Raw genomic sequence first — 24,062 nt, 5'->3', positions numbered from 1 at the left:
TGTTCGTAGCACTTTTGGCGTCGCACTTTTATCAAATTGACAGCGTTGACTGAACGAAATGTCCTTTTTATACACACTTGTTCGCTTTTGGGCATAGACAGCCAAAGCTTTTACGCTCTCACTCTCGCTCTCTCTCTTATCTCTCAGCGCAGACTTTCATTCTGTTTTAGCTTGTGTAGTTGTTGCCGAAAAGCTTAAGCACAGGGCGTTCAAGTTAACAATTCCAATTAAATGCATATAAACAAAGTAATTTATATGCTAATTTTATTCAATTTTATTCATAATACAGTTATAATAGTTGGCTGTAGTCTTTGCACATTTGTAAACAAATATTTTGCTTTTGCAAAAAAGCTCGAGGCCATAACATGAATAAAGCTTCGCTTACTTATGAATGTCTATTGAAAGCTTATGAGCGTAACTTTTGCTCGTACAGCTTTTTACAGTTATATACACACAACATACATATTTACAGTTAAGTGGCTTACAACAGCTGTGTGTCCAGTGCCGGAAGTTGAATTTGCGGCTGCAGCGGAAAGGGTCAGGGCAGCGGCCATTGAAAATGGCGGCTTTGCAACAAACTCAGCTGAGACAATTACTATGCCGAGTACGCACTCATAATGACCTTCAATGACGCTGTAAGCGCAGCTATTATGTGTTTAAAATTTAAGATTTATGTTATGTAGTGTATACTTGTATATTAGCTTGGCTTCGAATTTATAAAATATGTTGAATTCATATGAATCAGTTTTTGCAATATTTTTATAATAAATGCAAACCTTTTTAAATATGGTAAACATATTTTTATTATTTTATGCATTTAGTTAGTTTTAATCGTAAAGATCAGCAACAGAAAGAATTAAATTAAATTAAATTGGGTATAAAAAATGCATTGCATACTTTTAAGTGCACCAAGCAGATTTTGCTACAAATTTAAGTTGCAAGTACTATAAATAAACTTTAAGGTAAAGAATATGCCTAAGGGCGTTTACCAAAACGTATTCAGTGCTCGAGCCAGCTAGGTAGCCACGTTAGTTGTTTACGTTAGAATTTACGCTGGCAGTTGCAATCCCATTTTGCATGTTTGGGGCTTCCGCATGATTTCCTGTTTGCTGCTACCCGAAACGTAACCAAATCCCCAGCGCATGCTGGGGCGCCGCAATGTGCATAGAGTACAATTTTTATATAGCAGAAGAAAAAAACGTATTTAAATTTATTGCATTTAACTTTCGTGCCAGAAAAGTGTTTTTCATGTTCAGCTCAGCTTAGAAACAATACAAAGAGAAAAGTTTAAAATTACGCAGCTTAGCATAAGACAATTAAAATTAAATGTACTCGCGTTGAACGTCGAAATTGAATTCGTTGCATGTGTGCGAGCTTAAAATTAATGATATGTGTTGGGTTTTGGTTGCTTGCAAACATTTCAAGGAAATTTACAAATTAAAAATACGAATTAAAATTAAAAGTGAAATTAAATGTAGCTTGCTCGCTCGCTTAACTAGTTTATACTCATTCGTGTTAATAATTAAACTTATAAATAATAATTAATGAGCTTCTAGCAGTTCATATAGTTGGCCTCCGTGCTGGGCGACTTGGGCTCGGCCTCCACATTCTGATAGACCTCAGCTTGGACTTCAATGCTGCCCACCTGCGGACAGGGCACCGCCTGGGCCAGCTGCTTGGGCTTGAAGGAGCTGCAGGCGCCGCTGGAGTGGCTCTTGGTTAGCTTGCCGTAGATAATGTTGGGTCGCTCGTTCAGCTTGATGGGCTGCAAGGTGACGCCGTTTTGGTAATGCTGCGTATCCTGCTCCTTGGCCTCCATGATGGTGTTCAGATAGTTGCTGCTCTGCGAGCTGGACAGCGGCTGGCTGCCAGTGCCATAGACGGGTATGTTGGAGGGGAACATCTGGTAGTGCTCCGAGCCGGTGGGACTGGTGGGCGTATGCAGACGCTGGCAGCTGGACATGGGCGAGGGAAACACAATCTGATGACGCTCATCGCCGGGCGTGGACACGGGGGTGAACACTGGCCTGGGCGGCGGCGGCACCAAATAGTTGTCCATAAGCGAACCGGCATTGCCCAGGCGACAGCCAAACTGACGACGCTCCTCATGATCCGAGTGTGTGCCCGAATCGCCCATAGAAGCGCCGCTGCAGTTGCTGCCCGTGCTCAAGCGACCCGAGCTGCTGTTCGAGCTGGAGACGCTCTGCAGGCTCAGCGAACTAATTGGGCGTGCGCCCGACTTCAGGCTGCAGCTGGTGGCAATCGAGCTCTTCGTTTCGTCCAGCAGACTGTCCGCACAGCTGTTGCTGCTCTGCTTGGCGCCGCGCGAGAAAAGCTTCTTGATGCGCTCGAAGGGCGTCTCGCGCTTCAGCTGCAGCTTGACATGATCATGGATGCGCTCGTACTCGCGACGCAGCTGGTCGATCTGGTCCTGCTTCTCGCGGTAGCTCTGCTGCACATCGTTGCGATGCTTCCACTTCTCCACCAGCAGCTCGACGTCGCGTATGGACAGCACATTGTTCTTGAAGTCGTGCATAATCTCGGCCAGCTCGTCGTCGGCGTTGGCGCGTGTGCTGCTGGAGGCGTCACTGGCGCTGCGCTTCAGCGTGCCATAGCTGGCGCTGGGCGCTGGTGTCAGCCGCGTTGTGGAGCGACTCAGACGCAGTGGCTCCTCCACGGGACGATTCGAGGGCTGGAACAAATAGTTGCCATCGTCAGCAACGACAGCAGCGGGCACGGGTATGTTCGAGGGCTGCAGCACATAGTCGTTGCCCAGCTGATTCTCCAGCAGCTGCGAGCACTCCTGACTGAACTTGTCCGTCACCTGGCCATCGACCACATCCGCTCCTTGTGCTGTGCTCTGCTCTTTGGCTTGGGATTGATAATACGGCGGTTCGTTGATGCGCAATTCGTTTGTGGTCTGCTCCGGACCTGGCGCTATGACCTTGCTGGACTCCAGATGCTTCTCGGTGGCGCAGCTCTGCAGATTCTCGTCCTCAGTCTCGACGCTTATGTAGTTGAGATTCGATACGGCCAGCGTCTCCGTCTTGCTGCGCACCTCGGGCGTATTCTCGCGCTCCGAGCCGCTGGACATTTCCATGTACTCGCTGCTGGGCAGCTGCTTGGCCGGCTTCTGGCTGCGGGGCGAGGCGGCAGCAATCACCACTTGAGCTCCCGTTTTGGTTTGCGCGCCCGGACTGCTGGCGCCGCTGGTGGCATTGTCCACGCCCTTGAAGTAGTGATAGACCATGGTGAGATTGTGGAACTCCGAGAAGCTGACAATGTTCTGCGCCAGCTTGTGATGACCCTCCTGCTCGGCCAGCTCGGCGGGCGTGCGTCCAGCGCAGTTGCGCACGCCGCAGGCGGTGTCGCCTCCCGGACACTCCATGAGCTGCAGGCACAGACGATTGAGTCCCCAGCGTGCGGCAAAGTGCAGCAGCGTGGGATACTCCTCTGGGCTGGACTCCAGGCGCGTAAAGAAGTGCGGCTGGCGCTCGGCGGGTCCGTTGAGCAAATGGAAATTGGGCGGCATGTTGCGCTGGAAACACTGCAGCAAATGCTGATCCAATGCATCGCGCTCCAGTGCACCCACACCCAAAGCATGGCACATGAACTCAATGGGCGAGTCCTCGATGCGCAGCAGCTGCTCCAGCTCCCGCAGCCGGCTCTCGCACTTGACCGGTCTGGCGCCCAGACTCTTGTTGTTCTTCTCAATGCGCACCTCAATCATCGTCGAGATCTCCATGCAGCTGTCCGGTATGGCGAACTGCAGCGTATACGGATTGCGGCACTTGAAGTTGCGTATCTCGAGCAGCTCGCCCGACTTTTCCACCAGCAGCTTGATGCTGTCGCTGGGCTGCAGCGGCTCCGCCAGTATGGCCAGCACTTTATTCTGACCCTGCTTCACTTTCTTCGGCTGCACAGTGAATCCCTCCGAGCAGCTGGAGAAGCTGCGCGATAATCCGCCGCCGCCGCCGCAGCTGCTGCTGTCCAGACAAGGCGGACGCTGGCACAGCGCGCGTCCAAGTATATCGGTGGCAATGCCCAGTATATTGCTGATCTGCGCCTGGTCATTGTCGCGCACCACGCAGCGGCGCCACTTGTAGTAGCTCGGCAACGCCGCCTTGTGCATCTCCTTGACCTTATCCTCGCCCACGTCCAGCAGTATGGCCAGCACCTTCTCCACGCGTATAATCGAGCTCAGCTGCGTCATCAGGAAGCTGTGCGGCAGCGCCAGCAGCGCGGGGCAGAGTATGACAATCTGCAGCGCTGTGTTTTGATATTTCTGAGCAATCTCCTCACTAAAGGGGCCATCGTCAATTTTTATGTGCAGAAAACTGCGCAAGAGTAAAAAAAAATATAATAAATATTAATATTTTGTTATGAAATATATAAGTAATATATAGAATATAATTTAGGAATAAGTTATATACAAATATTTAAGTTGAACTATAAACTTAACTACAATTGAAATATAATTTAATGTTGTATACACTTTGACATTTTTTAATGAGCCAATAGTATTTAAAATTGGAAAGTAAGCAAGTTATTTATATGTTTATTTTATTTTAATTTAATTATATTAAGCACACAATTTTTATAAGCATTGAACTTGAGTTCAAACTAAAATTTAGTAACCTATGTGTGTTAGATATTAATGAAAGTAATTTAATAAATACACACAAAAACTTAAGATTTTTTTTAATTGTGTTGAGTTTTAAAGTTGAGTTAAATTGAAATACTTTGATTATATTAATTAAAGTAATTCTCAAATATAAGCAGACAATAATTTATTTTCTTTTTAAGTTTGAAAGTAATTTAATAAATACACACCAAGATTAAGTTTTTTTTTATTTTAAAGTAGTTTTTAAAGTTGCGTTGAAAGTTAAATGTAAATACTTTTTTTTTATTAATTAAAGTAAGTCTCAAATATAAGCAGACAATAATTTATTTTCTTTTTAAGTTTTGCTTTTGCTCGAACTTCACACTACGCACAAGTTAGTTACGTTATTTAATATATATTATTTAATTTATATTTATATTGTATATATTGAATTTATTATTTATATTATTACTCACTTGAATGGTTTACGTCCGCGTTGCTTGGTAATCTTGTCGAAGTGATTTTTGAGAAATGTGGCACGCAGATAGGCGCGCTCACTGTGCTTGGCAGTGATGATCAGTATGTCGTCCATGTTGTAGCCCGGCTGACCGTAGCCGTAGCCCCCAGTTGCTGCTGTTGCTCCACTAATGTTGCTGGCGTTGTTCACGTTGCCACAGTTGTCTGCAAAATGAAAATGAGAAACACACTGAGACTGAGTTCGAATTCGAGTTGCATTTGCTGCTGCTGCTGATAAAGAACTGGCCCATGGCGACCCCGAGAGAACGGAGAACGGAGAACAGAGAATGGAGAACACAGGACAGGCAATGTCTGTGTGTGTCTCTTTGATAAATAATGTGTTTACTTAGGATTTGACTTTAGCGATTTATGACCCTCGACGCGTTGCATTCTCTCGATACGTTTATTTGCGTTTTGGATTTTTGTTAAGGCGCCGTCATGTGTGATAATTTCAGAAAATACCAAAACACAAAAAGGTCAATTGCGCATTTTTGTGGCACTGTGTCAACTAAATTATCTAGCAAATAGTAGAATTTTGCATAACTAGCCTGATGGGAACTAATTTTCAAAAGATAAACTTACAACAGTTTGAAGTAAATTTTATTTTTACTTGCCGCTGCAAACTTGCAACATGCCACAGCTGCGGCACAACTGTGTGTCTAGCCTTTTGAAATTTAAGCTAAATAAAACAACATAAATTCACATATAGACACAACATTTAGACAGTTTGGATTCACTTTTAAGCGCTTGAGATTTAAATAAATGAGCAGCAGCTACGAGCGCGCGGATAATCAACTTGAGATGTCATAAATTCAGTCACGTTTAGTGCATTTAAATAAATCTAGCAAATTAAACAGCAGCGCGCGACGCGCGACAAATTCGGTGATGTTAGCTCTTGGCCAAACAAAAATTTACTGTTGCAACAAACGTCAGCGAATGCGGCATGAGCTGCTTGACACCCACAAATGGCGGCAGACTCACTGACTGACTGACTGTCCGTCTGTCCGTTTGTTTGTCAAGGCAAGACAAGAGTTGGGCTGCTCTCTTCCTGTTGCATGTGGCAGCTGCTGCTCATTATATGCCGCAGTCGCTTCTTTTTATATCTTTTATATTTCGAAAATAAAAGTCAGCGCGCAAAAAAAATAAATAACAACTGAAGCGTGTGTCCCCAAACTAAATTTGCATATATACAGTGCATATATATAAAGCTTTTTTATATATATGACAACATAATTAGCATGAAACAGCGCTGACTGAATTATTAAGTTTTTATTAGAAAAACACAGTCTTTTGTTTTAGTCGCCAGATTTATCACTCAATTGCATGACAGACTGACTGTCCAACTGTCCGAATGCATTAATGTATATATATATATTGTAGCAACATCTGGTAATTGTTAAACAGTCAGCAAGGCAATTGCGAGACAAAATGCGCGCCTTTGTTCGCTGCAATTTGCAAAAATTTACGCGCTTTAACTTTTTGCACTTATTTTTGGGCTGCTGCCTGCTGCTGTTGCATTGATCGATGCTTTTTTAAATGTCTGCTTTCAATTTAACTTACTCATCTCCACATACGCGTAGTCCGCAGCAGCAGCAGCAGCTGGTGCTGAGCCCGCGCAGCTGCTAAAGAGGCGACAACTCCTTTTGCTTGCCATGCTCTAATCTTGGTCAAGTCTCAGCGCAGACACGCGTGCTAATTGTCGTCTCAGCATTGCTGTTGGTACTGAACAGTCTCAGCTAGCAGTAAGTGCACAAGCTTAAGCTTTTAATTAAAGACAAACGCGTAGGCGTTAGAGCTTTGATCACACACACACATGTTTGAGTGTGTGTCGCATCTAATAAATCATAAGTTAGCTTTGCATATTTATGCGGAAAAACAAAGCTGCAAAATTTATTATTGTAGCTCTTTTTTTTTATAATAAAACTCAATGTTGTGTGACATTTTAGCAAGACATAAATCAGTACTACAAAAAATTTATATTATGCGGGACTGCAAACGAATCCACGCACTCTCTCTCTCTCTCTCTCTGTTGTGCGCTCTCGCTTAACAATTAACATTTAATTATGTCAACTGTAACTTAATTATGCGCACATCTTTCAATATAAGCCACTTGATTAAAACTGTTGCAGCTTTTTGTTGTGTGTTGTGTTTTTTTTCGGTTAATTGTTGATTTCCGCATGAGATTTGTGAATTCTTTTGCTCAATTAAGCTTGTTATGCTCTGATACGAGTTTTTTATTATTATATTAATCTGCAATCGCTTTATTTAAGCCTCAATGTTGTTCTAGTTTCAGCTGCTCTGCATAAATGATTTAAATTGTTTTAGTTGTGTGCGCCCCTCCCCCAACGCCTCACGCCCCACGCCCACTCGCCGGCTGTCTAGCGTTTCAATTTACCCATCAGTTATATTAAATTATAAATTGCTCTCAATTTTTCTCTCGCTCTTGTGCTCATAGCGCTGAGCGTTATGCTGGACATTGGTTAACCACAGCTCAAATCATTCACAATGATTATAAATGGCATTGGTTTCATATTATTTTCTATATAATGCGCCTCTATTTTCATTTGTGCCTGCAATCAATGCGAGTTCAATGGCTATTCACACTTATTCAAATACAAAAGAATCAAATTCAATTGTCCACCAGTTTGAAAAGCTGTGCATAGAATAATTTAGAACTGGAATTTTCAGTTTAGTTTTAATGAATTAGTTCAGTTGTTAGTTTGGGAATCGTGACTCCTTAAGCATGAGCTGGGTACCTCTTCAAAAAAAGTGATCATTGGAAAAAATACTTTAAGCTTATTAGGAGTCTAACTAACCACTAAACAACACAAAGGCGCAATCAGCTTTTATCCAATTTTAGGAGACACAGAATTCTCTTTTAGAGGTAAATTTTTTATGAATAGAAGTAACTCTCTAACTTCTAAAGAGCTACGATTTAGTTTAAGATATTCAGAGTTAAAATCTGTGGAGAACAATACAGCAGCATCCCGACTTATGTTTATAAATTTTGTTTATAAAAATATCTCAAATTTAAGTTAGATCGACAGATAGTCAGTTATTCATTTGATCATGAAACTAACAAGAAATTTATTTATTTATTTATTTAAATAAACAAGTAATTTAATTCACTTGTTAATCATTAATGTTCAATACCGATCGCCTAGTATATTTATACTTTGGATTTTATTAAAAGTATCAGCTGCAGTTCAATCCTCAAATATTTCGATTGCTGCTTGGGGTACTTTAGCTTTTGACCTAGTAACTGTACAATTTATTTGCTTAGTGAAAATAGTTCATAACGAAAGCATTTAAAAACACATCATAAAGTGGGAGCGCGCAACTGTGAAATGTTTTGCTTTGCAGCCCACAGCCCCCGACCAATGTAAAATGCCAAACATAAACAAATATTTTGAACATTTTCACTTTCAACTTGTTGAAAATTGAGTTTTCCCAAGCGCGAAGCAGTTGAATTTATCGGCATAGATGCTACGGCTATATATAGAGCGAGTTATAAATTTTATAGAGACAGAGAGAGAGAAAACAAAAGATCGAGTTCGAGTTCATAAACTGCAGGCTGCAGTGCATTATGTGAGTGTGATGACTGCGAAACTGCCAAGTTCTGAGCTTAGCCAATGGGCCCTTAACATGTGCATTGCATTTTTAATGCAGTTTGCCGCTTTTCAATGTAAACAACTTTGGGGGGTCTGTAAGACAGTCCAGCAATTGACTTTGACTCGCTGGCTGGCTGTTCATATATTTTTGATGTTTTTGACATTAATGTTTTGTTATTTTTTTTGTGTTGTTGCTGTTGCCATAAAAGGGTTGCTGCCACACACATGTGCAACAGGCAGAGTTTATGCTTAAAATATACTTTCTTGGTATTTGAATAAGCAGGCAGCAGGTGTCGAATGTCAGCAAGCAGCAAATATTAAATTCAAAAATATCGATGCCTGAGCGTGTAAAATGCAACATTTGTGGTCTTAACATGGGTCGCTCGACCAGACTCCCCCCAAAATGTTGTTGATTAATGCCAGCAAGCAAAGCATTTGTTTCATTTCTTTTTTTTTTGGGGCAACAACTTTGTCGAACACTTCATCAAACATCAAAATTCAAACTGAAAGGTGTGTGTGTGTAACAAAAAATGGGAGAGCGAAGTGGGAAGTGGGAATCACATTTGTGTCAGTTTGGGCAGCCCATTGCTTAGATCTATGCGTTCCGCCCGCTAATAAATGTCTACATAAATTTTAATGCTGCATGTCGGAGACAACTGCAGTGCATAAATATGCAGCATATAGTGTCATGTTCTCACACATCGTTTGATTTGAGACTACAGACTGTAGCTCAGTCTTGCCACTATTCAAGGTTAATAGACGTGAGTAAAAGTAACCCGCATATTTATATTAGTTTTAACTAAGTGTTGCATACAATTTTTTATATAACAAAAAATAAAAATAAAGCGACAGCAGCAGCAGCAGCAACGACTTGACAATAATCAACTCAAATTTTTCATTTCCGTTTATTAAAGCAGCGCAGCAGCTGCTACAAAATAAAGAGAGAGAGAGCGCGCTGCATTTGTATGTGTGTGTGTGTGTGTTGAAGCATTTCCTGTGGCTTAAGCTTCCTCAGCAACAATTAGCAGCTTGATGCCTAAAAAAGACCAAGCGCTCAATTGTAAGTTTTTTGTTTATGCGCTTTTTGTTCTAAGGCAAAGCTTAGAGCATAACAAAAACATAAAAACACACACACACACGCACACATAGACAGTTGCATTTATGCTTTGCAGTTCTATGAATGATTTCCGGTGCGTTGCACACACACACACACACATGTTGCTCATATTTATGCTTCGAACGGCACCTGCCACAATTGCAGACAGTTGCGCCTGCGCCTGCCGCTTGCCCCTTGCATTTTTTTTTTATTATTGCTTTAGCATTTTCCATTTGCAGCACGCACAGCCCTTTCAATTATAATTACTGCATGCCCCGCGCTGCTTGTTTTTGCTATTTTTATACAAGCAACATGCAGTTTGCTTTGACGTCGGCACGCAGCAAATGGAAGAAATTCTAAAAAAAGGCATTTCAAATTTTCGAAGCCTAGTTGTGGGGCACGCGCTAGAAGCTGCACATCTGCCACAGCCGCTGGGGCTGAGAGCAGCAACAGCAGCTGCATTGCCTGGGGGTCTGCGCTAAGGATGCTGCATCTTTTTTTTTTCATCATAATTAAAAAACCAAACCCTAGTCTAGACGTTTTCAATGGCGCAGCGGAAATTTAATCTGCGCTCTATTTTTTCCCCCTACACGTGTCTCGATATTTTCAAAGGAAATTGCGCACATGAATTGTTTATCAATTGAAAATCCTTTAATTGCATTAGCTCAAATATAATTACAAAAGGTTCAACCCTTACGTTGTCTGCATTAACAAGTGTCTTCTAATTTCGGCTTGCACTTCAAATGCCGCAATTATCTTGCAGCTTAGCTGGGGGCACAAAACACTAAACTCACCGCAGCAAAACGTTTCCATTTCAATATCTTCCACCATTTTGAGCAGCATTGCGCGCACTTCAAAGCCGCACACACACACAGACACACAGTTCAACTGGCGCTTAAGACTTGAGCTCAACGCATGCGCAACGTTTCAGCTTTGACGTCAAGTTCCAACAGTCCTTCAACTTCAACTGGCTAAAGCGCTTTGGGCTGTAGCGCAGCTTGGGCCACCAAATCAATTTCCGAGTGCCAAGCATAGTAATGAGCAATCGAACGCGCTCTCTCGCGCTCGCTCTTGCGCTCTCTTGCGCTGCATAAATAATGCATTAAAAAGATTATAAAATAATAAAAGTCAGCAGCTACTGCTGCTTTTTGTTGTTGTACGTGCCTGTGACGTTTGCAGCGTTGCGTTGTAAATTTTAAGTAGCAGCCGCACAGTCTATAAAGCGTATTATAGCATTTTAAGTGAGCAACGCCAATTTGTTTATAAACTTGCTAAGGAATTGCAAACCAAAAGCGGCTGAGAACAGTTAGCTGTGCGCAGAGTGAAAGAGAGCGCGGCATATAAATAAATCAAGCCAAACATTGTCTCTATATAGTTTAAATTTTTAGATATTTGCTTAAGCAAAGATAAGCGCACTTCCTTCCGTTTCAAGCAAACTGCAGCCCCAGCCTTTATTTTTAAAAATAGTTGCCTAACTTTAACTTTAGTACGTGATCAAACTGCAGCTCAGTTGCTTGTTATCCTACCAAAAATTATGTTAATTAAGCAAACAAATATATTTGTTATTTATGAATGCAACAGGTGTTGGATTTGATTTACTGCTTGATATGCAAACGCTGAACTTGCGCACAGTGTAATGAACTTCAAAGTGATGTTGCCACAGCAGCAGCAGCAGCAGCTTCTGTTGCATGCAGCTGTACAAATTGCAATTGACCTCAAATTGTAATCTCACCTGAGCTGATATATGGCACATTGCCTGGCTAACTGTTTACGCTTTACAATTGCTTTGATGTTCTTATTGCTGTTGGCCATAACAACATTTGTATGCACAATTGGCTAAAACCAAATTTGGGCCTGGCACGCGCCATATGCTAAACAGTTGGCCAGTTGGAGTTTATGCTTCCGTGCTATTGACATGTTTGAGCCAAACCACAGTCAATGGCCCAACGGGCTATCAATTATGCAAAGTTCCTGGCTGGCCACTAACAAAAACAAATTTGTGCAAAATTTTGCACATTTGCTTTTATGCCTGTCATGCTAAGTCAGCCACACCCACTCAGCAACTAATTTGTTGCGTTTTGTTTGCATTTTGCAGGTTGCGCATCCGCCATGTTGCACTTTTTGCCGGAAATGTGTGCGGCCCTCTGTTTATATCATTTGCATTTGAAATTTTCTTTACAAATATGGCCTGGGGCATAAATTTAGGCATAGCAAGTGTGTCAATTGCGTATCATAATTTAGTCGCGCTGCTAATTAAGGCAAGCACTACTTACCAACTGCACTCGATCTAATCGCAGATTGTGAGCAACTCAAGTGACTCGCTCTCGCTCTCTCTTGGGCTGAAGTGCTTAGATTAGCGCTATTTATAGCTGTTTATTTATTTTGAAGTGTCTACAAGACCTTGGCGCGCCTGACTATAAATAATATAATAATAAAGCATAAAGCTTTGACTTTAACTGCAAGACTGGGGCAATCAGCAATGCAGCGAATTGTTTCATTGGCATACATCACTTTACATTGACTGTCAATGTCAACTTGGCCTGGAGCGACTCACTGGCGACACAACAGGGAACAGGCCAATACAATTAGCACTTGGGTAAACAACAAATTGTTGCTAAATGTGTGTGAGACAACAACTGGCGCCGTAGAAGCTGCTGCTGGTAGTGCCAGCTTAATATGCAAACGTGATGCATCCATTTCACGGGATCGGCCTGACAGACGTTGACAGACAAGGCAAAGAGTGCAAACAGCCCCAGAGCAGCGCTGCAAAGTGTAAGCAGTAAATCTTCGCAGTATCTAAATTGATACTCTGCCATTTCTACTGTTCTTAGCTTAGCCTAAACACTAAGCTGCTGCTTATAAAAATATTTATAAATTAATTAGAAGCTTATGTGTGAATTATTTAGATATAATATTGTTTTCTGTCTATATATATAAAATATATTATCCAAACTTCTTAGATTCATAAATGTTGAACGCTTAACACTTGAAATTTGAAATATTCGTTCATCCTCATTAACAAATTAAATTGTTTCTTTTTTTTTTATCTATTTTTGATAATTACTAAAATAGTGATATCGACTATTTTTGAATTGTGTAACACGCTTAATTATTTGTATATTTTTTTAATATTTATAGATCTCAGATTTGTTTCCAAAGTGTAGCTAAGCTCTTCCTTATATTTAAATTAGATTGCTTGTCAACAATTATACTCTGCCAATTCTAGCTTAGAAAAATATTTATAAATATAAATAAATAATAGTTTACATTAATTATTTAGATATCATATTGTTTTCTATCTATAAATATAAAATAGATCGTCTTGGGTTCTTGGGAATTCGTAAAATTGAGAGAATATTTAACTCTTAGGACTTGAAATTTAAAACCTCATTTTCTTTTTTTGATTGATCAATTTTCTTAGGATCTTGGATAGTTTTTGAATTGTGTAAGACGCTGAATTATTTGTACATATTTTTTTTAATATTTATATATCTCATTGTCAGTCTCGCAATTAATCAATGTCTCTTTGCTTACAAAGTGTAGTAGCTAAGCTCTTCGTTATATTTAAATTGATTTGCTTGTCAACTCACCTTTTCTACGATACGACATGCTGCGAAATTTGCTGGGGGAGAGCATGGGCGGGCGTGGAGCTAACATGCTGGGCACCTCATCCGGTGAGCCAGGGCCCATCGATGGCGATGTGGATTGTGTGTTGAGCTGCTGTCGCTGCTGCGCCCAGTTGCCAAACGAGTGACGACGCACATTGCCGCCGCCACTGGGCAGAGTATGATGACGTTGCGATTTGCTAAAGATAAAGAGAGATAAAAGAGGAGCAGAATGCATGCGCGATTAGCAAAGTCAATGGAAATGGCAATGCTAAGTGGTAAATGGGAATTAAGGGTGGAGCATTTGTATTTGGCAAACTGTCAACAGCTGCTTCCTGTCAACAGCAACAGGCACGCCCCAGATCACTCACCTTGCATTGAAGACCTCGTCGTGCTCGGCGCCGCCTCCTCCTCCTCCTCCAGGGCAAAGCGAACTGTGTGTTTCATTGCAGGAGCCAAGACGTTCGCGGAATGACTCGGAGTGCGAATATGGCGAACGCTGGCGATACATCAGCGGCTGCAGTTCAAACGATTGCTGTTTAATGTAAATGCCAAACGGAAGAGAAGTTGTTAGAAAGCAACAATAACAGATGCAGATGCAGATGCAGCAGCCAAACAGGAAGTGTTTGGCACTGGAACAAGCGCTGCACAACGGAATTGATTAATTTGAGTTTTATAGACTATGCACGCACTTGAGAGAAGCCGCCCAGCGAGTTGAAGCTGCCGCGCGGACTGCCAAAGGCCTTGGTGGCTGCCGAATCAAGATTGGCGGATGTCATAAGATGCAGCTGCTCCGAGTTGCGTGCGGGCGGACAGGGGCTGCTGCCCTTCGAGTTGCGACGCTTAAACATCGAGAACACCTTGCCCGATGACTGCGAGTCCGGCGTGCGCGGCGATTTGGTGTCATTGTAAAAATATGACGGATTATCTGAAAGGAGAGAACAAATAATTAAATAGAGCACACTTAGGTATAAATATATTTCAATGTAACAATTAAATATATAATATAAAGAATATATTATATTATTAAATTAAAACAAAAATATTTCAGAGCATATACTAAACTTAAATAGAGTTAAAAAATACTTAAAAATATTATTAAATTAAAATATGTATACACAAAATATTAATCAACAAATTTTTCCATAATTTTTAAAATAATAGATTAATTTAATATAATACTGAGCTTCAAAAAGCTGAAAATATTATCAAGCTAAAGTAAGTACTTCAGAATATATAAAGTTTATCATACAGACATATTTTTTATTATATATTTTAATTTTTTAACAAGCTAATGATTTAAACAAAACTATTGTAAAAGCTCAAAACATTCTTATCTTGCATTGGTTTGCATACTTTTTACTTTAGCTATTCAAACAACAAATCTTTACCTGAGAAGAAGGCATTGGTATTATCCATAGTTATAAACATCTTGAGATCGTTTCAATTTCAATTTGAGTGTCGCTTAGTCGAAAAGTTTAATAAATCCGAGCACGTTTATTGGCTCTGTCCTATGCACAATTGCAATTTATGATGCAGTTGCTCATTGCACTTTCACTCGCTGCGCATGCGCACGCGCCAATAAACAAACAAGCACCAACACACACACACACACACTGAACTATAAAGTCTGTTGCCTAAATTGGCAAATGATCAACAGTAAATATCGAAGCTTAAAACTGTTTTCACTGCTTTGACTGATTTGTGAGCGAAAGCGCGCGTCAATTCAAATTCAAATTGTAACCGTTGAAGTTTTTTTTTTTATTTTTTTTGATTTGTGCGTAGCGCGTGCGTCTGCATTGATATCCCGAAACGGAATAAATTCTAAAACTCCAACGAGAACAAAACACTTGAGTTCTGCAGTTGGCGACGTCGCTGCTAACGTCGACGCAGCAGCGCGCAGCGGCGCTGGGGCATAGAGAATCCCTCGACGCTATGCTTATTTTATTTTCTTCATTTACAGACTGCAGCATTTTGTGGCACTCACTCTCCCTCGCACATGCACAACTAACTGACTGTGTGTGTGTGTGTGTGTGTGTGTGTGTATGCGGGATCAGTGTTTAAATATGTTTACCATATTGCACCCACTCACTGCTGCTGCTGCTGCTGCTGCCGCTCGTCGTTGACTCGAGTGTGTGCGCGTCGCTTTGAGGAAAACCTCAACAACAAGCAGCGCGCTCACTTTTTTCCCAACAACACGCACATTGTTGTAATTGTTGTTGTTGTAATTGTTGCTGTTGTACCTGCGCATGTTTTTCTTTTGCGTGCGTTTTTCGCATGATCAAAATACTGTCGTCTTCAGTTTGTTGCGCATGATTTTTTTTATTCCCAACCATTTTATATTCCCTTGTTTTCCCATCCCTTCGGTCTCGAACGTTTTTGTCTTGTGCCCGTCGCGCATATTTGATGAGTTCCGATAGCAACAACAAAGGTAAGAACAAGAGCTAACATTCGGTTTTGTATGCTGTCGTGTCCTATCAGTGTCAAAGTTTGAGAATTTGTCTGTTGCATTGATTTGAGCGCTGCTGACAGACGACAGTCGAGTCTGTTGATCGAAAGCGAAGTTCAAAGAGTATTCGAAAACAGATTTGGAATTTTGTTACTATTTCCCGTACATATTTATTTGATATAGCTTGAGAAAATTCCATTATGGCAGCTAAGATTGAGTAGAGAATATTAAATGTTTTTTATAGAAATAGAACAAGCAGATCTCTGTTCTGATATTTAGGAAGCATTCAGGCAAAGCCAAGACATCTTAAAAAGTTCGTGATGTACTAGAGATAGATAAAGAGACTAAAGTCAAGCTGGATTAAAGATCAGCAGCAACTTTGAAGGCAACGAAATAGTCCAACCAAACTCATTTTAAGGCAGAAAGACAAAAGCTAACTTGCTCCTATAACTTTAAGCGACACTATAGAACTTATGGATCGACAAAAATAGTTTTTTCCTTTTTAATATCTTACTTGGGAGTTTAGAGCACTACAAAATATCTACACGGGACTTTATGCTGCGTTGTCTGCTTCGCTATTTCAGCTCAACAACAATTTTTGAATTAAGATCTCATTGTTTTGTTGCCTACTGTACATTGAACAATCGAATATTAATTTAAAAATGCACAGACTATGCTTAAACAATTGGACTGCTAAGCACTGCGGCATGTCGAATTGGCCATTAATAGCAATATGCAGGCCAAATAGACAATGTTAGAGCCATTAAAGGCAGGCCCATCATCAAAAGAGCGAGAGAGCCACAATCTGAGGTATGCACATTAAATATGCAGCGTGTTAGACAGGGGCGCATTCAGATCGTTACTGAAAGGAAACATAGGGAACGACTTTTTGCCAAGCTGCATGTGGTCGAAAATAGGAATTTTCTTAAGTGGACTGCGGCGATTGGGACTGGGACTGGGACTGGGCCAGATGCAGCGCACATTGGGACTGGCTCGTAAAAAGTCGTTTCGTTATTTTGTAGAAATTGCACATTTCGTAGTTCATAAAGTGTAGAAACTAATGCTAGACGAGTGCGCACACACGCGCTCGAGGCTCTCAAGAGGCAAAAGTGTGCTGGGCTTGCTGGGGATGCAAATGATCTTGAAACACACAAACACAAGAGTGCACTTGTGTGCATTTTGCCTGCACATTAATGTCAAGTTGTTGTCTACGCCTGCATGCACTTTGACTTTCTCTCTCGCTGCACTGCTCTGGCTCCATAAATCTGTAGACGCTCAACTAGCAGTGGGAAGTGCTATTGTCTCCTAACCCTTAGGCTCTCTCTCTCTCCTTTGGGCGCCATTTGCAGCATTCGCTGATTGCTCTGCAGCGTTGACAGGTTAATCACGTTGCTACTCTCGCCTCGCTTGGCTTTGTCTCTGGGGTCAGTTTAGAGCGCAATGCTCGCACCTTTGTTTCATTTCTTACTCATTTCGTTGTAGCAACTGTTTTAGCATTTACTATTGTTGTTTATTATTGCAACATGCTACACACACTTGACTCCATTTGGCAGCAAAGAATTTTCACTGGCTGCTTTATTTATTTTTTAATTTATTTCTTATTTGGCCAGGCCGGCAACAGCAGCAACAATAACAACAAAACTGTATTTACACAGCTATTTTCATTTGAATTCCGCATCGTCCAGGGGCAGCTGTAGTTTTCTAGATTCCAGCCCCAACCTCAGGCTACGCAGCCAAAGAAAGAAATCATTTTTGGATTTTGACTCATTTTATGCATGCTACGAGTTTTTCTTCACGTTCAATTGAAATGTTTTGTTTATTATTTTCTTGCCTTCGACTTTTTATGATTTAACCCCAACGCAAGCAGCAGCAGCAAGGGAAACATGCCCGGAAGTTTGGCGACGACTTGGGGTAGCGTATTATGATTATGATTATTATTATTTAGATTTTACTGAACAAAAACTTGAGGCAGGCTGCATTCAAGGAATTCTAAACTGGAAACCATTTGCATGCATATTATTGATTATTATAACAAGTTTTTTACAGCCAGCAGACCACACAAAAATATTGTATAAAATTTTGTTACAAAGCGTCTTTTAGTTTAGCTGTCTAGAGTCTTATGCAGTCGGCTCGAAATTCATTTTTAATTTTGAGTGCTCATATATTTTATGAGCACAAGTCAAATGCTTTAAAAATCATTAAAAATCAACATATTAAAGTGTTATTTTAGATGGACCTACAATAACAGCCAAAGACATTAAAACACAAAAATTTTTAGAGTTCCGCCCACGCGCGGCAGCAGCAGCAGCAGCAGCAGAGCAAAGCGGATGTGCTCTGCTCTCTGTGCTATAAAAACAAAATAGGCAAATAGCTACGGCTTCGAACACTTTAAGTTCAAGTGGTCGCCGCACTCGTTGCAAGGATCGTTGGCTAAGCAAACAACTTGCGAAAAGTAGGCGGCGCTGCTTGCCAGGATGTGGCCAAGCAATGATTACAAATTCAAAAAAGGAAAAACTCAATACTTTTCCTAACGTGCGCTACATATTAATGCGAGAGGAAAAATCTAAAACGGAAATGCCAAATTGAAAATTAAACCAAGGGCAGCAGCAGCAGCAGCGATGTGATCAGCAAGCAAAGGACATAACTAGCAGCGAGTGTGAGATCTGTATAGAGGTGTGAAAATAAATTTTTACTACCTGCTGCTTGTTTTGGGGGGCGTTTTCAATGTTTAGTGGCAAAGTTGACAAGCCGAATGCGCAATCGGAAATCAAATAAACACGTTTGTTGCACTGTGGGCGTGTTAAGACCAAAAGTTAGTCAGAGCTATGTTAAAAAGGTGTTTGGAACACGCATAAAATGCAATGCATAAATCCCCAAATGCAACGGCAGCAGCCGCAACACATCTGTTCAACAGATTTCAGTTCAGTGCAACAACAACAACAAATGTTAATTATTTTTCTTAATGGAAACGTGCAGCACATGACAAAAAACAACAACAAAAAATAGACAACACATCAGCGCTGCAGCGTTGACTTCCGCGTAAGTCCAAGACGAAGGTTGCTGCCGAATCCGAGCAGCAGCTCCCCCCTTGGATCGCGTGGCTGCTTTGGTTTTGAGCATGCCAAACAGCTGCTCCAACTGCAGAATTCTCTGCGTTTTTTATAAAAATGGCTATTAATGTACAAAAAGCGCATTAGCAACCACAGGTTGATGTTAAATGTCAATTGGCATACCCCAGAGGATCAGTGGCGCATTAATTACAGCATCCCCCAGCGCTAGTTCACACACTGGGCTCTAATAATGATGTTGATCTTGCACTTGGCATCGAATTCTTAAGAACAAGACCTAAATGTGATTTATTTTTGCTTTGACTGCACTTGTAATATGAGCAGTGGACACAGACGGGGGAGCACACAGAATAATAAAAAGAAGTCGAGGTAGAAGTAGTAGAACTAAAAGTTGTAGTAGAAGTAGTAGTAATAGAAGCAGAATTAGTAGTAGTAGTAGTAGTAATAGAAGTAATAGAAGTAGAAGTAGTAGTAGTATAAGAAGTAGTTGTAATATAAGTAGTAGCAATAGAAGTAGAAGTAGTAGTAGTTAGTTGTAGTAGAAGTAGTAGTAGTAGTAGTAAAAGTAGAAGTTGTAGTAGTAGGATAAGTAGTAGTAGTTGAAGAAGAAGTTGTAGTAGTATTATAAGTAAAAGTAATAGAAGCAGAAGTTGTAGTAGTATTATAAGTAAAAGTAATAGAAGAAGAAGTTGTAGTAGAGTAAAAGTAATAGAAGTAGAGGTAGTAGTAGTTAGTTTTAGTAGGAATAGAAGTAGTAGTAGTTAGTTGTAGTAGAAGAAGTAGTAGTAGTAGTTGTAGTAGGAGTAAAAGTCATTGTAGTAGGAGTAGAAATAGTTGTAGTAATAGAAGTAGGAAAACTATAAGTAGTAGTAGTAATATTAAAGAATTAGTAGTAGAAACTTAGATGCCTCTAAACTCAACTTCAACTTCAGCATTAAATTTCTTTACTTTTTCTACAATTTCCGCATTTTAATCAAAATAAATTAATATTATTTTAACCCCTAGACAAGACAAACAACCCACACAAATTAACTCTAAGACACGCATCGCTGCTGCTCATTTAAGGAAATTTGATCAAATCCTTAGTCTGAGACTACGCCTACATAAATTTCTACGCACACACACACACACGCACACACAACAAATGATTATGAGGTGTGTAATTAAAATTTTTACGCTCTTGTCTCTGGCCATGTAATTCAATTATGAAGAATCATTTGCAACAGATGAGAGCCAACACTCTAATGTGTCTAAGATATTTTTAGCTGTCTGGCGAGGCATACGGATTTCTTTCTGATTTATGTACGCCTATAGCCCAAGCATATATATTTAGCTGACTAAGTGCCGCGTAGTGTACAATTGCCAATTTTTCTTGGAAAGTATTGAGCTATCAACATTTATGGCCTTAACATTTTTTTGGGAAAATTCATCATCAGCTTTCCAAGCAGATGAGCTGAAAATTTACGTAAATAATGTTTCATGGTTATTATGACGTCTTTGTGCATTGTTAATAAGTCATCAATGATGCCCAATTGGGGCCAATGCATTTCTACTTATATGTCGATGGAGAAGTTTAATTGTTATACCCTGTACAACTCAAAGTGGGGCAATTTGAATAAAATTATAAAATAAAATGAACATATTATATAACGAAAATTCATATACAACATCTTAATATTAAATCATTAAATTAAGTTATTATTTATTAGTTACTTAATTCAAAGAGCAACTCTTAGTCGTTTACACTGGTACAACATACAATTTAATTTGCTTTTATTTCATTTTGTAGGCAATTGCATGCCCCAGCTGCATTTGAGCCTCAACGCACGAACGAAACAATTAATTTGCGTAAATATTTACAAAACATTGAAAATAAATTAATATTTACGTGTGTGTGAGATATGCTGATTCATGTATATTATGTTTGCTGTATTATTTAAACTCGTGAGTGCAAAATATTTGCGCAACTTGGGCAGGGGGATTCTTAATTATTGACGTCAAAGATTTGCCTATAAGTAAATATATATATATAGCTGTGTATTCAATTACAGCAACAAATACTTGAAGCTATATAGATATATATAGTTTAAAGCAACAGCAATAATAATTATAATAGCAGACAGTGGGTCTATACAAAATGATGTCACAGAACTTTCTACACAGAGAGGTATTTGTAATTAAAATTTCGCAGTGCTGGCAGGCGCAACCGACTGATTGAGACGCTGTATAAAGTTTAAAATACCAAAGACAAACACACATTAAATTGTTAAATTACTTATAAGACCCTTTGCTTATGTTTAACAGAGTCTCAAAACAAATGCGCAAATTTCACATTGAGCACAATTTTAAATGTATGAATGGCAAATGCAGTTTTAATGAATGATTTTCATACAAACAGCAGCAGCAGCAGCAATAACAATAATAATAACAACTATAAAAGCGCTCTGAAGCGCATAGGAAAGCAAAGAGATAATGGCTTGTGTGTCACAACTTTCTATAAGTATCTGTAGATTAGGGACTGGCTCGCTGTGTTTTTTAATTGCGACATTTCCCATGCGCTATGATTATTTGTGCTAGTGCGACATAAATAAATAAATAAATACTGCAACTGACTAATTAGTTTATATGACAACTGATTTGTTATTAGACTACACATAGTAGTGTTGTTGTTGTTATTATTATAACGCTGGCACACAAATTGATGCATGACCTCAACTGTAACTTGCACTTTTCCCAAGCTGAGAGCTGGCGTCTGGCTTAAGTGCGCAGCAATTTGAAGGCGCTGGGAAAATTGCGTCGCTTAGGTGACCGTTCGGTACCAATAACGAAGTATGGAGTAGGCGTGGACTGGTACACAATCTTAGCATACGCCCAATTGCTTAAAATTGTTGCTGTTTGTTTACTGTCGCTGCGGACTGTTGTTGTTGTTGCTGCTGTTTGTTGCTCGCACTAATCGTTGGCGTGTCCCCCCCCGACAGTTGCCAAGATAAATGCGTTGGCGTTCTGGGAAATTGCTAATGTCAGTTGTTGTGCACTTTTTATACTACGAGCGGCTCATTAGCTCAATGCGGTGTCAAGTTATAGTCTGAGGCGTGCTCATGTTTAGTCTTAGCAGCTAAAACTAACTTAGGCTTACTCTATTAGCTTACCCAATGACATGTTGTTGTTGTTTGTTTGTAGTTTTGTTTAGTTGGCAGCCATTTAGGGCTCGCAGGGCTTTGCACTTGTTCTGGCCCGTTAAGGCGCTTCCGCCGGATACGGCCACAGCGTCAATAGTTTTGGTCACACACACGGCTGCAATAGAAAATGTTGTACAAAGCATAAGCAATTATTAAAATTTCAATTAATTATGCGCCTGCGCAAACACAACGCACTTGAATAAAAGAAAAATTTAAACTAAAGTAGGCATCTGGCGATAGAAAACTTATGCGCGTAACGGTTTGTTGCATACAAATCGAGTTTTGGGAAAACTCTAACGGAAGCAAGCAACGGATATTGCAATCGGAAGCTCAAATATTCAAAATTATTTTGTTAGAAATTTAAGACAGTTTCAGTTCCAGTTTAAATGACAGCGTCAACCGCAATTAGCACATGAAATTAATAAATACAAAGCTATAAAAAATATATTTTTATATTTGAATTTTTATTGTCTTGAGCAGTTGTAGTTGTCCATAGTTGGCGCCTTGAATATCATTTTGTAGTTATTTTTTATTGGCATCGCTCTTATTTATAAGTCAATTAATATTCGTGCCGCATAACAAAGCGTAAAGTGATTCTGCCGCTGATTTGGTATCCCCCCCCGCCTTACACTTGCCACTGCCACAGCCACATAGCTGAGCATTGATTTTGCAATCGGTTGGCAGCCACATATCAACACCTAACAGTGTTTTTTCTGTATATATCTTCTATATACTTGTATATTTGTTGTATAGTTTTGGAATTTTGTGTCGAAACCTTTATAAAGTTTCATTTTTTATTGCCGCAATTTTTTGTAAATTTATTGGCTTATAATAAAAATAAATTTTGATTGATTTGCTAGTTTATTTACTTTATTTGGGTTAAAGCTGTTAAAAATGTTCAACTCTAAATTTAAACAAAATACTTTTATTGTTTACAGCAGTGTAACCCAATTTTTTGGTAAAAACACAAACAGTTTTTCTGCTTTTTGATCAAAATGTTTATATTAAGTGCTCTAAATTTAGTGTGGAAACTAAGAAATATGCGCTATACACACTGACATTGAAATGAAAATGAAATTCAAAGAAAAAACTATTAAGTAAATATGTCATTAAAACAAGCAGTAAAATTTCCCAATTAAATTCTGCCCAATTTGTCGAGTCAGTCAGTCGTTTAAGATAATTATTTCATTTGCAGTTGCTTGACATTCATTTGCATTGAAAAGTTCGAAAGCTTAAACTAACTAAATACTATGCAAATAAACGTAATTTTAGTTAATAATTTATTTGTTTTATTTGTTATACACTTTGATCAGTGTGTGTTTTGAGTTTTTGTGTGTGTGTGTGTGTGTGTGTTTGTATGCTGGGTTTTGATTGCTACGATTTTCATTACGGTTTACCGGATATTCCAATTTAGGTAAATGCGCCGTTGACTGCAACGACAGCAACAGAAGCTGTCGCCGGGTACAACGAAATGGGATTAATGTATGTATTTTATTTATGTATATGGAACGTATACCGCTGGCGACGGCGACAAGATCAAGTGGAGCATGAGCATGCAGGCGCTGCACAGACAATTGACAGGCGGGGGCATGCAACATAAAAACGAAACGGTGCCCAACTTAAGTCCCTAGTTAAAGTCTCAGCTTTTGGCGCCAAACTCTCTATAACAGAGTTTATTGAAATTATATGAGAGCAGAGCGAGAGAGAGAGCGAGACATGCAAATTGTTGAGCACTTAATTAACAAATCGCTAAAAATAATGCTCCAAGCAAATGTTTATAAACAAATTGCATAGCATAGCGCTATAAATGTTTTACTATGAGACAGCTTTTATTTTAAACAAATTAAGCACGTTTTGTATTATTTTGCAAACGAAGCAAATCCATTTATTGTATTTATTTTTTACCTCACACACACAGCACTCAGTTAGACTTCG

General features: G+C 39.9%; 1 protein-coding gene across 3 annotated transcripts; it reads right to left on the bottom strand.

Annotated features, from left to right (window-relative positions):
- Positions 1 to 1,176: 1,176 nt before the first annotated feature.
- LOC108604180 (phosphoinositide 3-kinase adapter protein 1) lies at positions 1,177 to 15,078 on the bottom strand. Of its 3 annotated transcripts, XM_017993519.1 has the most exons (6): positions 14,823 to 15,078; positions 14,124 to 14,359; positions 13,803 to 13,966; positions 13,417 to 13,631; positions 5,080 to 5,284; positions 1,177 to 4,337 (listed from the first exon to the last, which is right to left on the bottom strand). In XM_017993519.1, the coding sequence occupies exons 1-6, from the start codon at positions 14,860 to 14,862 to the stop codon at positions 1,553 to 1,555; spliced, it is 3,645 nt and encodes a 1,214-aa protein (XP_017849008.1). In that variant the 5' UTR covers positions 14,863 to 15,078; the 3' UTR covers positions 1,177 to 1,552. The 3 variants fall into 3 exon arrangements, with proteins under 3 accessions (XP_017849008.1, XP_017849010.1, XP_017849011.1); XM_017993521.1 differs by lacking the exons at positions 13,417 to 13,631; positions 13,803 to 13,966; positions 14,124 to 14,359; positions 14,823 to 15,078 and adding an exon at positions 10,621 to 10,771; XM_017993522.1 differs by lacking the exons at positions 13,417 to 13,631; positions 13,803 to 13,966; positions 14,124 to 14,359; positions 14,823 to 15,078 and adding an exon at positions 6,680 to 6,698.
- Between the last annotated feature and the right edge of the window lie 8,984 nt (positions 15,079 to 24,062).

This window comes from Drosophila busckii, chromosome 3R, assembly GCF_011750605.1.
Source record: "Drosophila busckii strain San Diego stock center, stock number 13000-0081.31 chromosome 3R, ASM1175060v1, whole genome shotgun sequence".
Classification (NCBI taxonomy): Eukaryota; Metazoa; Arthropoda; class Insecta; order Diptera; family Drosophilidae; genus Drosophila; species Drosophila busckii.
The sequence above is the reverse complement of the archived record's forward strand: the minus strand, read 5'-3'. Positions and strand labels throughout refer to the sequence as shown.

What these genes read in the sequence shown, in the direction of transcription:
- LOC108604180 (XM_017993519.1), bottom strand. Translation starts at nt 14,862, where the DNA reads ATGTTTATAACTATGGATAATACCAATGCCTTCTTCTCAG. An exon ending in TACCAATGCCTTCTTCTCAG is followed by an intron (nt 14,360 to 14,822) that starts GTAAAGATTTGT and finishes CTCTCCTTTCAG; the next exon opens with ATAATCCGTCATATTTTTAC. An exon ending in GACGAGGTCTTCAATGCAAG is followed by an intron (nt 13,632 to 13,802) that starts GTGAGTGATCTG and finishes CTTTATCTTTAG; the next exon opens with CAAATCGCAACGTCATCATA.